A 14455-nucleotide genomic window follows, 5' to 3' on the forward strand; every position below is an offset into this window, starting at 1 on the left:
TCACACAACTTGAATTCTAATTATGTTTACTGTGTCTCTCTGGGACAGAGTTGATTTCTTTCCAGCTGCCCTTTGGTGCTGTGTTTATACTGGTGACCAAAACAATGCTGAGAACACACCATTGTTTTATTTAGGGAATAGGTATTAAGTATATAAAACTTCCTTATGTTTATAAATACAGTTCAAAGACATTCTACTTAAGGAAATAAATAGTTAAAAATGTTAACTATTGTAGAAGAATGTTCCAAGATATAGTCCCCCCATCATTTTCTGAGATATTTAAAAGATGAAGGTGAAAATGGATGCAGCTGCATTGAAAGAAATGTTTTCAGGATGGCACAGGAAAACATCAGTGCCATCTGTGAAAAACAGTACCAAGACATTCAAAACTCTTGTTACCATAAACTACAAAAATGTCTCCTAATTAGCTAAGAATCAGCTAAAAAATAAATTGTTGATGAGTGCATTTACTGTAAAACAATTATTTTAACAGAGAGAGTAATATAAACAGTCTGGTAGGGGAAAAAAAAAGTACTTTGACAAGATTAGTCTCAAAAAATTCATAACATGGGAAGAATAGTAATACTGTATATTAGCAACTGTTATTAAAAATAATTAAAATCCCCTTTACAAACAAGATAGTCAAACCAGAATTATTTCCCTGGATAGATCAATAGGTAAATTACCAATTTACAAGGAAACTGTTCAAATAATTGTGGAAACTAAAGTAGTTTCATCACTCACAGAGTTGTCAAATAATTCAGAGAACTTCTAGTATGTTCTTTACTGCTGAGGCCATACATTGTGTCTACTATGACAAGTCAAGACAGCTTTTATAAGTCTTTGCCACATGTAAGTGTCTCACAGCTTTGTGCTGTAAGTCACCTTGCCCTCCTTTTAAACTGAATTTTGGAGTGGCTATGCACAAGTTGGGCTTGTTCAGCCTGGAGAAGAGAAGGCTGTGGGGGGACTTTACAGCACCTTCCCGTGCCACAAGAGAGCTGGAGAGGGACTTTTCATAAGGGCATGGGGTGATATGATGAGAGCTAAAGGCTCTAAACTGAGAGAGAGGAGGTTTAGATATTGGGAAGAAATTCTTTCCAGTGAGGGTGGTGAGGCCCTGGCACAGAAAATGTGGATGCCCCATCCCTGGAAGTGTTCAAGGACAGACTGGATGGTCTGAGGTTTGAGCAGTGTGGTCCTGTGGCATCCTGCCCACGGCAGGGAGTTCAAACTGGATGATCTTTGAGCTTCATTCCAACCCAAACCATTTTATGGCTCTATGGCAGAAATTTATCAGGACTGCATATGCCTTTATGGCAACAGTCCCCAAACCACAGCTTCTGAGCAAACTTTGCTCACAAAATTGTGTTCCAATGATTAATGCAATGGGAAATAAATAATATTTTTTTAAGTTATGTTGAAGACAGAAGAAAAATATCTCACCAACTGCAGTTGAATAAGGTGTTATTTTATTAGTATTTCTGCTAATGTCTAAAGGAAGATTGCGGACCACTGCTTTTCAGCTGGACTTTCAGATTTTTTTCCTTTCTTTCCTAGTTCCTAAACGTGTCCCCAAGGTCAGCAAACTGACTTTGGTTAGACTGCTGGATTTTACTTCACATGCACTTGAGCGATTGAGACTGCCCACTAGCTCCTATCCATATCCTCTTCTGAAACACATGAACTTGTGTCTTCCCATTTTTTGTACCAATCAAAAAAAACCCCCAAACATCTGTTCTATATTTTCAAGGTTATGGAGTGACAGTTTGGTGAGTAAAGATCTCCTTTCATAGTGCATGCTTTTTCATAAATCAATCGGTCATGCTGAACTATAGCCCAAAGAACAGAGGAAGTATCAGATGTGCCCATTATTAAGGTAGAAATTTTAGACAGCCCATCACTAAGAAGCTAAACTGGAACTCAGTCAACAAAAGATGATGCTATTGACCTCAGAGATATTAATATTTTATGCTGCATTTTTGTAGCTCTAAGCACTAAATTTATTACCTGTTCAAAATACAAGGAAAAAAATCTGACACGCAAATAAAAGACATTTGTAAGAAAAAAACTTTTACACTCTCATGCTTCAGGAAGGATGCACAAATAACTGGGAAGAAAATTTGAAAACAAAATCACATATTATATTCCCAAGAAATAGATAACACAATTATCTTTGCAGCTCAATGATGACCAAAACTGCTGAAAGCTTACAAATGTTATGTCATGAATCTACTATAAATGAAAAGTTTGGGAGGCAAAGGTTAAGGTTCTGCAAGTCCCAAAAGAACCTCCTGATTTTTATATCCCACTTCACCCTGGCCTGTTCATTTAAAATCTCTGAGGCATACTCAATATTACCCAAATCCCAAGCATTATTATTTCAGTTGCTCTTCAATTTAATGAAAACATTCCTCGTGACTGAGTGTGCCAGTAAATTAATGACTTCTGCTAATGTCACAGGCTCAGGAAAACCCATCATCCCATCCTCCTAACAGCAAAAATGTTCAGCAGAGCAGTAATCATATGTCAATGACATTTTTCTTACACACATAAACACTACACAAACACTTAAAAAAGGTTTGATTAAAGTAACCCATTAGATTTCAATAGTATCTGAACAAAAATTTCTTTCAAAAAATACCAACTCAAAATCTGTCACTTTCCTTCAGGAAACAAGAAAATCCTCATGCGCCCATCATGGGACAAAACGGATTCTTACCTCTGCAGTGATAATTTCAATCACACCAGTGATTGTGCCATATTCTGGATTATATCAGGATACAAGAGTAACTCAGATTAGGTAGCACTGTGGACATCAACCACTATCCCTGGAAGTGTCCAAAAAATGTGTGAATGTAGCGTTTGTGGACACGATGAACACGGTGGTGTTGGGTTAACAGTTGGGCTCAGTGATCTGAAAGGTCTTTTCCAATATAAATGATTCTATGATTTTATGCTACAAACCCCTCTACTCCCCAATATTTACTCTAACTCCTTTTCTTTCCAAACCACTTTGTACATTTTTAAGAAATATTTTAATAATTGAATCCCAGGTTCTTACTGAAATGTAAACTCCTTTATGTATTCTAGCAAGTGCTGCAGTTCTTAATATACAGCAGAGGTCCTAAGACACCCAAAACCCTCAAGAGGCTGCAAAACTGTTGTTTAGGATACGTATGAGGAGCCAAAAAATACATGTTATAATAGCTGTGTTTTAAATTAACTTGGCGTACACATGCTTTTGTGTTTGTATACTGTGCCTATTTTGGAGTACCAAGAGCTTTTAAGAATTTACACAATAACTGCAATTATATCTTGTGGGCTTTCCAAATGTCCTCTGCACTTCAGTGGAGCTCATCCCAGTGCTCAAGCAAAACATTCCTCACTGGATTTTCTCATCATGGTAGGTGACAGAACAAACTTTTTTCTAGACCAAAAACTCCTTTAATAATTTCTCATTGAGGTGTATGACAGCATTTACTTTGTCAGGGATTTTTAAAGGAAACAAAACTTTCAGAATTATAACTCAGATTGCGTGAGACTGCATGCAAAATGTAAAACACAGAAGTATCTATGAGAGACGGAAATTATGCCTAGGAATACAAAGAAAAAGAGTAATCCATAAAGTTGAAAACAGGCTGAGATTAAGAAATGTCATATGGCTTGAAATCCCTGAAGGCAAAGACACAGAAGGCATTTTATAAAAATGGATTATTAAGGTGCTGAGGGTAGACAGTTTCTACTTCCTTCTGGAACAGAACATGGCAAATAAAATGACTGAAAATGGAACAATATGTTTCTCTCAGAAAAACAGTATTTTCTGAGCTCATTTCAGAGAAGCAAGTAATTATACGACTCATACATAAGAATCAAGAGATAATGAAAGCCAGTATAAAAATAAGGGATACACAGTATGTACAGTGACATAAGAACTACAAGTTGATGCAGAACATGTTAAATGCTCCAGAATAGTGCATCTTACTTTAAAAGTGAAACTTCAAATGCCCCTGATACTCTGTGCCATGCATTAGCTGGGTGGAAAGAAAAAAAAAGGTTCTGAAAGTGCAGCCGCTGGCAAAGCACTGATGGTTGAACTTCAGAGAGTAAAAATGCTGCTCCACCCCCTGCTCACTGTCCCCAAGGATAACAAACACTATTAATGTTTTCATTTTTCTGATTTAGGTAATCAGATGCTAACGTACATACTGGTTCTTACTTAAACCATAAAATTGTTGGTCCAATTTGCAAAACAGAAAATTATTTTTGTAACACATTCCTCCAGCACAGGAATTTTTTAATACGAAACTTTATGATGTGTAACAGTTAGAATTGGATTTAAAGTTAGATACTTAGTACTCAGAAAAGCAAGAGAAGAACATAATAATTTGTACTTATGTCATTCTTGCATCTGTAATTCCTACTCAGAACAGAGGCAGCTCCAGTCCCAAGAACAACTAAAATCTTTCAGACAAGTCTATATTGGAAGAATATCCACCCATTCACTTCCAGAGTGTCGGAATGCCAAAATCCAGACCAAAAAAACCAAAATAGTGAGAGACTTACCCCATTTAAGGGAAATGTTTTCCATCCTAGTTCTCCGAGGGCAGTTGTAGTATCAAGTAACACAACTGAAAATGGAAAAAGAAATGGTGTTTGTGGTATTGCTTGGATTAGACACAGCAAAGTATTAAAACAGGAAGGACTGAAACTTGCCATGTTAGCCAGGTTCATTTGGGCTTTCATGGCTTACATTTCTTACTTTAAAAAGTCTCAAAGCTCATAAAAAACCCTAAATCTTTTGCAGAAATCATTGCCAAATCACAGTACACTACTGATATTTAACCACTAAAAGATGCCTGATCAAACATGCACATTCCTGCAATCCCTTGCTGGAAAACTGGAAAATCTGCAGCATTAAAGCTAATAAAATACACAGTTTCAAAAGTAAGATTTTTTTAATGAAACCCATAAACTTACCAGAAATAAAGTTATACAATTTACAAATTGAGAACACAGAAAGACAAACAACTTCAGTTTCTCTCTTGGATAGAGTATCACAATGTTAATATCTGCTGCATATATTTTGCATCACTTCTGTCATATTGCTGTTGTTTTTTTGATATAAGAGAGGATGTGCATTATTGTATGTTACAAAATGTTTCTGCATTATTTTAATGTTAAATTATATTAACTTCCTTTTTCACTTCCACTCACTGATGCTGAACAAAACATATACATTTTACCCACAGGTACTACTGCCCTCTAATGGAATTGTTTCATCCGACCCTCTAACTTCAGAAATCTGTATTAGGATTTAAACACAAAATTAAGTATTATACAGGGCAGTTTATTTTAATTATTGAGTTGGTGTGTTTTGATTGCTGAGTTTCTCCTTACAGCCCACTAATTCCAGTTCTTATCTGAATGGTTAAAAGATGGATAAAAATAATTAAGCGATTAATCTGAAACACAACCCCACTATCCACACATTTGTGGGGTTTATATTTCTGTGTGCTATCTTCTACCTCTTGTCTGTCCAAATAATCAATGTACAGCTATCTCTAATGTGTTTATAGAGAGCAGTACAGTAGCAGCAGAAGCCAGGTCATGTTTTTCTGCCTTATGGAAAAGGCACCTTGGCGTGGACACTGAACTTGGAAGCATATTAGAGGGAACCTGACCCAGCATCTTCCCTTCTCTTTTGTACTAGTGACACTTAGAGCTCCTCTGTGTTTGTATGGATGGTGACTTTTAACCTGAAACTGAAGTTTGATGTCTTGTCAACAGAATTACCGGCAACTAAAAAGCTCAACATAAGACACATAAAAGCTTAATGGTTTATATGGAGAAATAATGACATTTTAAAAATATATTCAACAAAGGGGAGTATTCTGCTCTCCGCTTCTTCACCACTTCACTGTATGAAGCTTTGTCAATACTATGAGTATAAATTAATAACTTTTACAATCCCTATTTTACTTTAAAAAAAAAATCACTATCCTCATTGAGACTATTGCTGTCTTTTATGTGATTTACAGCTGTCATAGTATTTTCTATTGGTGTCAAGCTAACATGCTCTTGTGGAAGAGTCAGAAAAAACATCTTCTCACTTGACATTTGACACAGCAGTTTCCTGTATAAAACTTTTAAGTTGATTATAACTGGGGATCTATTACCGCCAAGAAAAAATCCAAAGAACCCAAACTGGGTTTACACATTTATTTTTCACAGAGAGAACCAACTACTCAGTAGGTTTCTGAGAATATTTCAGCTCATCTCAGGTGTTTGTTTTCTTCTTTCCATCTCTCCCCCCCATCTTCTCTCCACCCAGAAAATATGGACCATTTGTTCTGGACTTTTTTTCCACTGAGTTTCAAGTTATACCTTGCTCTTTGTCAAGTGATATTCTTATAGACCTGCAGGCAGAAATAAATTTTTCTATGAGCTGCATTAATTAGGGTTTGAAGTGTCATGTCAGTTTTACAATTTTTGTGGTAGCAAGATTGCAATTTAATAAACATCATCCAGATATTCAAAAATTAATACTTTAGTGGAACAAGACCCAAAATACAGAAAAGAAAATGAATTCATTTCTTCAGTGGAGCCTGAATTAATTAATTCCTTGCCTGAATTAATCAAGTACTACTTGAAGGCTCAAAGCTATACATTAAAAATATTAAAAACTAGAGTAAATAGAGTAAATTAATCACTGGAAGTATATTAAGTTTAGATTTAGTTGAGCCATGATCTAATAATATTCCTCATATGCATTTACCAAATGATCCCCAATGAGTCACTGACTTTTGTTAAAATACAATTTTTGATACATTTGACATTCCAAGGCTCTTGAATGCTCACATATTCTCACCTGTAGCTACCAAATCTGTAAGAACTGGAAAATTCAAACCAACTGGAGAATTTTCCAACTGGAGGATTCAAACCATCAAATAGCTACTAAATAGAGCTAGAATGGTATCACCTTCAGGATCAGAAACAAAAACCATAAAAATGAAAATGTCTTTCCAACAGCACATGTATTACAAGACATAAAACAATTATCAATCAAAAATGTGCGAATACTGAAATAACAAGTAATCCTTATGTTTGTGCCAAAGAAACACAAACTCCAGTGAAGCTGTGGATTCAACTGAGTCTGCTATACAAATGAAGACAGATAAAGCAATAAAAGCCTCAAGCACTTCAGAGGATTGGAGATATCTACATGCTAGACTTCAGTGTGGGACAGAGACACCCAAGCTGTCTTTAAATGAGGTGATTAAGAAGCAGCCTATCCCCAGCAGCACAGCCCTGATGGCAGACAAATCTGTACTGCCAAGGCACTTCCAACTCACAGCTCTTACGGCAGAAAATCCCTCTGCCAAAGAGCTCCAGGCTAAGAGGAATGCCAGCATGTAAACATCTGAATTACACACAGGAGTGGATGCTTCCCCTCTACCTGCAGGACAGGGAAAGTTTCAGAAGAACTGGAAATTCATATGCAAAGAGACTAAAAAAAGATGGTGGGCACTACTCCTATGATGCTTATAATGAGAAAATTCCGTAAAAAGCTAATGGGATCACAAAGTCATAGTTATTGACCCTTGCCCCTACATTTACTTATTTATGCTCCTTTGTATGCCATAAAAAGCTCCATCTTTCTTTAAAAAAAGTGAAAAGTGTCCATTATGGACAAGCCATTAGCTGCCAGCATAAACAGAAGCGTGTCTGGAACTACTGCAGTGATTATTTTATGGGAAAAGCTCAGAGTACACTGGTTGAGACTAAACACTGTTATTGACATTTGTGACATCCAACCTCCACTTTTAGCAGGCACATTTCTGAGGTGATGGCTCTAAAATTTGCACAGTGAACAAGAGTTTAGGTCTGCCAGTACAAAGTCATGTCACAATTCAAAATAAACTCAAAGAATCTTTAAAAAAAACTCTTTGGACAAAAAGAACTCAGATTTAGCACTTGAATGTCCTTTCTTAAATAACTGAACTGGGGATACCAACACTTGCATAATAATATACAGACCTGAACATATATCTGCAAGCCTATTGTTTAATTACCTACACATTTCATTCTTAGAAGTGTTCAGCCTTTTTTTCCAGCACATACTTTAATATATATTATTATTACTCATTATGTCATATTGAGCTTCAGATTCCTTTTTTCTGGACACTATCTTACACTGCTATTATTAGATTTTACAACTGAAATTAATCTTTTCAGAGGTTTTACCTGGTCCCAAGGAAACTGTTTTACCTAAAATTATGATGAGCAGAGCTCCAAGGACTGACAGGATGGAATTTTAATTTTCACTCCAAAATACTCTTCTAAAGATGAACTCTGCAATCATATCTGTACAACCAAGGAAAAAAGCCTTTCAAACATTCATTTCACTAGTTTCTTCTTTTGTTTACACACCTCCAGACAGGATATGTGTGAATTAACACAGTTAACAGAAGATTTTGGCCAGCTTCATGGAATCACAGTCTGATATTGGATCACTCAGTTTGATCTGCTCATTTTAACCATTTCACTGTTAACTCTAGAGTGGGTAAGCCTAAGATTTGCAAGTAAACCAGAGCAATACACAGACATTCATTTCTGAAGACAGCACTAACAACTCAGGAACATCTCGTATGTACTGGATAAAAGTTTCAGTTTCTTTCAGCAAGGTAGGGAGCCATTACAGATGACCCCCAGAAATGGGCAAAATTGGCAGGTTTTTTTATCCCTGAGAACTTTATTATTGAGTGCAAAGTTTATATTTATAAGGCAAACACAGAGAGCTTTTGAAGTCTCTCACTTCCAGCCCTCAAGAGAGTTGTTCCTGTCTTCTGAAGTGTCTGTATTTTCTTTCAGGTTTTATGGTTTTGGGTTTTTTTTTTTTTTTTCATTTTTAAAAATAGGATCACATGCAGTATTCTGAAATCATTCCTTTTAAAAATGTGTATTAAGAGTCCTGGCTATTTTTATATCCTATTTATACATCCAGGGTCACATTAGCCTATTTTTTTGCTGCAGCATTGCACTCATAGGCTGGTACCACTCTACAAGTTCACTGTCCTGTACAGATCCACTCCTTTTCATCATTATTTGTTTTCAGTTTTGGTTAAATTTTTGCTCTTGAATGTACAAAGATCCATTGGATTATGCTAAAACAAATGTCATTTGCAAGGGCTGACCTTTACTAAGTGATAAAGGCTCCTCCCTGTCTGCACATCCTCCTCCTTTCTTTACTTACTGCTCTTTTGTCAGGTATTGAGTTTATATTTATTTTCATGTTACTAATGAAAAATGTTAGAATATTTAGTGCTGTATAACAAATATCTCAAATTCTGTGATTTAACAGTCACTAAAACTACTTTAAGGCTTCTTAGACCTCAAAGGTTTTTTTTAAACCCATTTAGTGAAAAAAAAAATTAAGCTTTTTACTATCAGAAGACTCTATCATATTCTGTTATAATATAAAAATACCTCAATATATTACTGCTGTGGCTTGTCTGCCTGAGGAAGACAGAAAGAAGAAGGGGATATGTAATATCCAAGTTACCTTGCTAATTAACGTGCAATCAACTGGGAAAAATTATTTAAATTCTTGGTTTTATGGCCAGGCCTGTTTTCCATAAACCAAATAAACTGGCATTCATTATACACGTATCAATTTAATCCTTTTCCATAATTTCCATTATTTTGCATTCAACAGCTATCTGGTTTAGGCAAGATTAATGAGATGCAGTAATAAAGTATGAGAAGCACCTGTCTAGATAGCAATTCTGCCAGGGAAGTGTACAGGAGTCACAGCAAATCAGAGAGTAAACAAAGTATTGACAATGCTGTTTGCCTGAGATAAGCAGGATTAGAGCCAGCAAAATAGAGAGAGTAATCCTTCCACTCTCCTCAACATTTCCAAGAGTTTTATGTCAGACTCCAAGAAAATCCTTGCTACCCTACAGTTGTAAAGAAGAGGGAGAGCTGTGACTAATTGGGAAGCTGGGGAATCTCCACTCCAGGAGGCTTTTAAGACACCTTGAACACTGTCAGGCCTGGTTTCTGCATAATCTGCTGTTGCCTTGGGGCAGAGCAGAGGAGATAAATGACTTCTCCAAATGTGAGTTTTATAAAAATCTAGTTACCTGGTTAATGGTGCTTCCCTTTTCTTTTCAAACCACAACTCTAACACCTACGCTCTTCCAGTATTCCTGAATTCCCCGAGTCCCCAAACTCATTAAATTTACCATCAATAGCCCAGAGATGTCCTCAGCCAATTCTTTCAGGACTCTTGGAAGAGAACTATTTACACCAGATGGGGAGTACTTCATATTCATCATATTATATGAATAAATCACTAATTTCTGATTTTCCTGATTTTAAACACATTATTTTCTGCCTCTTTCTAAAAATAGTTCAATACCATTCACACAAACATTTTTATTCATAATGCAACAGAGAAATTCCCATTATCCTGAGTGTTGCAAGACTTGGGCATTTACCTAACACACTTTCTATTTTCAGTTTTCTACACTACATATCACATGTATCCTCTCTTTTCTATTAATGATGATAAATGTTGATATTTCTAGTTTCTGCTTTCATGTTGCCTCCAATGTAGGCTGAGCTGTTATCCAAAACTGGCCTTTTGTTACTGATCAGTAATTTCCCAATCAAGAACTTTAAAAGGAATTTCCCCTTTCACTTTTCTCCTTCTCATATTTGCACACTCACATAAACACATAACATTTTCTTTTGATGAATGAGAACTGGCCAGAATAACTTTTCATGTACTAAACCAAACATCCCATTCATGATCCATTCATCTTGTCAGTGCTAAGAAATTTGCGATGTTATTAGATGGGGTTATATTGGATAAATGCCTGTCTCTATCTTAGTACTGTTCTACTCCATTACACAAGGTCTCCAGTGAGAATCTTCACAACCCAATTCCCCCACAGCACCATTCTTCCTTCCATACATTACATACAGATGCTTAAGAATGATTTCCCCTCTTTCATTTGATTCAGTTATGTGTTTCAGTCTTACTGTTTCCTACAACTTCCTGGATAGATATAATTTGAGATTCTGTGGCTCTGAGAAAACAAGATTAAAACAAACAATGGCTCTTTTGGGTGAAAAAAAATAAAAAGCTACCACTCACCTTTTTTTTCCTAGAACACATTCTTACCTATTTCTTAGCAAGATCATTTTTTAAATGAAATTAAAATTTATCATATTACAGAGCCAACAAAATAATCCTTTCCATATGCAAAGATGCATGTTCTTCATAGAGGAGAAGGAGAAGGCTGCTGTAACCCTACTGCTCCATCTTTCTCTGTAATGGAAACCAACATTTTCATACCCAATGTTTCAGTTTTACTACATCATTTTTGCATACTTTCTTCTATTTTCACGTAAAAAATCCCTTTATTCTCATGTTGTTATTATTCAACCCCTTTATTCTCATGTTGTATCATTATTAGCATTGCCAATAGTTGCAGACCCCTCAGTTACATCAGTTACACCTGTCTTTCTGAAAGTAGGATTTAAAAGCAGATTTTTTTAAAAAACTGGCAAGCTCTAAGATTACTTCAGGGTTTAACGTTTCCAACCACAAACATATTTTAACAAGAACATTTTTCCTCCCTTAACAATGCCATTTCACTGTGAAATAAGCAACTGCAATACTTTAAACACCTATCAAAACATCTGATAATCAATTACTGTAACTTACAATTTATAAATACCTAAGACAGAGGTATTTTCAAACACGAATCCTTTTGTACTCAAAAGAAATAACAGTAAAATCTTGCTTTCTTTTTCTTTCCAACATTTTATTCTCTGTCTGTAACTCTGGAAAAGATATCAAAGTGGGGAGAAAAATTAAAAAAAATATCAGTTAAAAGCATGTAATAACAGTCAATAAAAGATTCAGTCTTCCCCAGTAAGGTGGATTCCAAGTTTTATTTCACGAATACCAAAGGAAGCCTTGGAAATCCACTTGATACATTCAGTGGCACCAAATGCAGAGAGAAAATCTGTCAGTGCAGAAGCACATGACAATTTCTGCACTGAAATCTTTCTAGGAAAACAGTCACAATTCCAAATTGTATGTGGCTACATCTTAAATACTTATTCTGCCACCCAGCAGGTTATTTTGCTCTAGGACAGCTGTAAACATTTCCTATTTTGAGGTCTCACATAGGCACTTGCTTCTCCCATGTGAGTCTTACTCATCAGCACAAGAAAAAATAAAACTACTGAGGTAAAAAGAAAGCATTCTCACATCCAAAATAAATGGGCTTACCTCAGAAAAAGATGAGGCCCCAAGTTTTCCTCAGGTAATTGTGGAATGGAAAATGAGTAGGTAATGTCCTACCTCTCCTAGCCTGTAACAGAGCTTTTTCCCCAAGAGCAGCGTCAAAGTGATTTCAAAGTGATTTTGTTCATCAGTGCACTTTCAACAGGAAAGCAAGGCAGGAGAAGGTTGTGAAATACACAGCTCAGCCAGGAGGGAAAACTCCTGCGTTTGTAATGCACCAGAGGGGGCTGAGCTCTGCAATGTCAGCCCTGCAGGACAGGCAGTGAGCACAGAACCGAGGAAGTCCTGGCAGGCAGAGGCAGCTTGCTCTACTTTAACGTGCTCTTCACAAAGAATGAGATGGGGAAAAAGGAGTTCAGGTACCAGGGAAACAATCTGTTCTTACCATTGACTCAGCTTTAAGATACTCCTTACAGCAGAGATTGCTGTTAAAATGACGTGAGATAAATTAATGCTGTTCAAAGCTCCAAAAAACACCACCAAACCTGTATTATTTTTCTGGTTTTGGTTTCACATGTGTAATAGAAAAAGATCAAGAGCTAACCCTCTTTTTTGTGATAAAAAGAGGCGTCACAAAATGGTGATAGGAGCCCAGCTGCCCTACTTCATAATTTTCATTCTGCCTTGAAAATACTAATTGATATTCAATTCACCATCATGTTCATGTCAACAGTAGATTACTGGGCAGCATTTCCTAAATGAACATGAATACCTGACAGTTTTGTCAGCCCTGTTTATTAACCTAAGTATATCTTCATTATGGAAATTAGAAACAACTGAAATTCAGACAAACATATTTATCCTTGCACTGGTAAATGACTTCTGTGTTGAAGCCAATTCTCTTAGGCCAGGACTAATGCTAAACTTAATATTCTTCACTCAGCTGTTAACCTGCATTCTTACAAGCAGCTTCTTTTATGTCTTTTACTTTAACACTTGTATTGGGTGGTGATAAAATGAACAAAAAGTTAATGTCACGACATCCGTAAGTGAAAAAAAACCAAACCCAACATACAAAAGCTTTTGGAAAATTATAACAACACCTGTGCATAACTGTCAGCCAAACTAATTATGAAGTTAATAACTGCACGGCTATTGCTCCTATATTCCATACTTTTTGGGAATTCCTCTTCAAGGGGAGTAGAAACTTCCTGCTGGAATTAATGGGCATAATCAAACCCAAGAAGTGGGTAAAGAATGAAGTGGCATTGCAAAGGTTTGTATCATTTTCCTAATGCATACCTGGAAAGGTTGACACAGAAATACCTTTCATCCTCATAATCTGTCGCTTTTTAAGTGGAGCCAGAAGTGTGGAGTGTTCCACAGCAGTGCCTTGAAAGAAAGAAGTTTTAAAGAGAACATCTGATAACGTCACAAATAGGGACTGAGAGGACAGATGGCCACTGCTTACTCAAGTAGTCACTTAATAACCATAATGAAAAATTAGCAGTTTGGTGACTCAGAGGAACAGAACAGACAAATCCTAGGAGAGGAACAAAGCCTGAAGGAACTGAAGTTTGTGCTTAACTGGCAGCACTGCCTCATGAAGGGCTGTTTGAGAATCTCTGGCTCAAGGACTAAGACAAGGAATCAGTCCAGGATTTTTGGCAGAGCCCTTGTGGGTGGTGTTCGGAGCTGCAGAGCTGCTTCAGAAAGGCTGAGGGCAAGAACTGAGAGTCTGGCACCTTCACATCGGCAAATCAGACATGGGAACAACAGTCACGAAAGTTCCAGACATGAAACACGAAGGAGGGCTCTTCAGCACTGCACAGACCCACCCACTGAAGCCAAAGACTCTTGACCATTCTCTCTCCATCTTCCACTATTTCTGTAGTTCAGCCTAACTTTTTAACTCCAGCAACTAAATCTGAGTTTACCTACACTCAGTTCATATTTCTACATCATAAAAAATGAAGTGGGGTCATCCTTATTTTGTAGGCAGAAAAGCTACAATGCAGAAAGCAAAGCAAAATCCAGCCCAGAAATGGCAGATCCTGACTTGCCTGCTTCTCCCAGCCAACAGCAAAGTTCAACTTGTCTGTATAAAGTGGTGCAGAAGGTGGGAAAGCACAGCTGCTTTCAATCCCCATCTGTTGCAGAGTTGTACTCTGAATTACCATTCAGAAG

General features: G+C 36.7%; 1 protein-coding gene across 12 annotated transcripts in view; it reads right to left on the reverse strand.

The window, feature by feature from the left end:
* EPHA6 (EPH receptor A6) overlaps positions 1-14455 on the reverse strand; it is a 372934-nt gene that overhangs the window by 340697 nt on the left and 17782 nt on the right. For 11 of the 12 annotated variants that reach the window (XR_010357084.1, XR_010357081.1, XR_010357085.1 and 8 more), the window contains exon 2: positions 4567-4631. The exons of the other annotated variant lie outside the window; for it this stretch is intronic. Coding sequence is in view for 5 of the 11 variants with exons in the window: in XM_064411103.1 (XP_064267173.1) it covers positions 4567-4631 (65 nt within the window). In the remaining 6 variants the exon portion in view is untranslated. The remainder of the gene's footprint in view (positions 1-4566; positions 4632-14455) is intronic. 12 annotated transcript variants of the gene reach the window in all.

This window comes from Passer domesticus, chromosome 2, assembly GCF_036417665.1.
Source record: "Passer domesticus isolate bPasDom1 chromosome 2, bPasDom1.hap1, whole genome shotgun sequence".
Lineage (NCBI taxonomy): Eukaryota > Metazoa > Chordata > Aves > Passeriformes > Passeridae > Passer > Passer domesticus.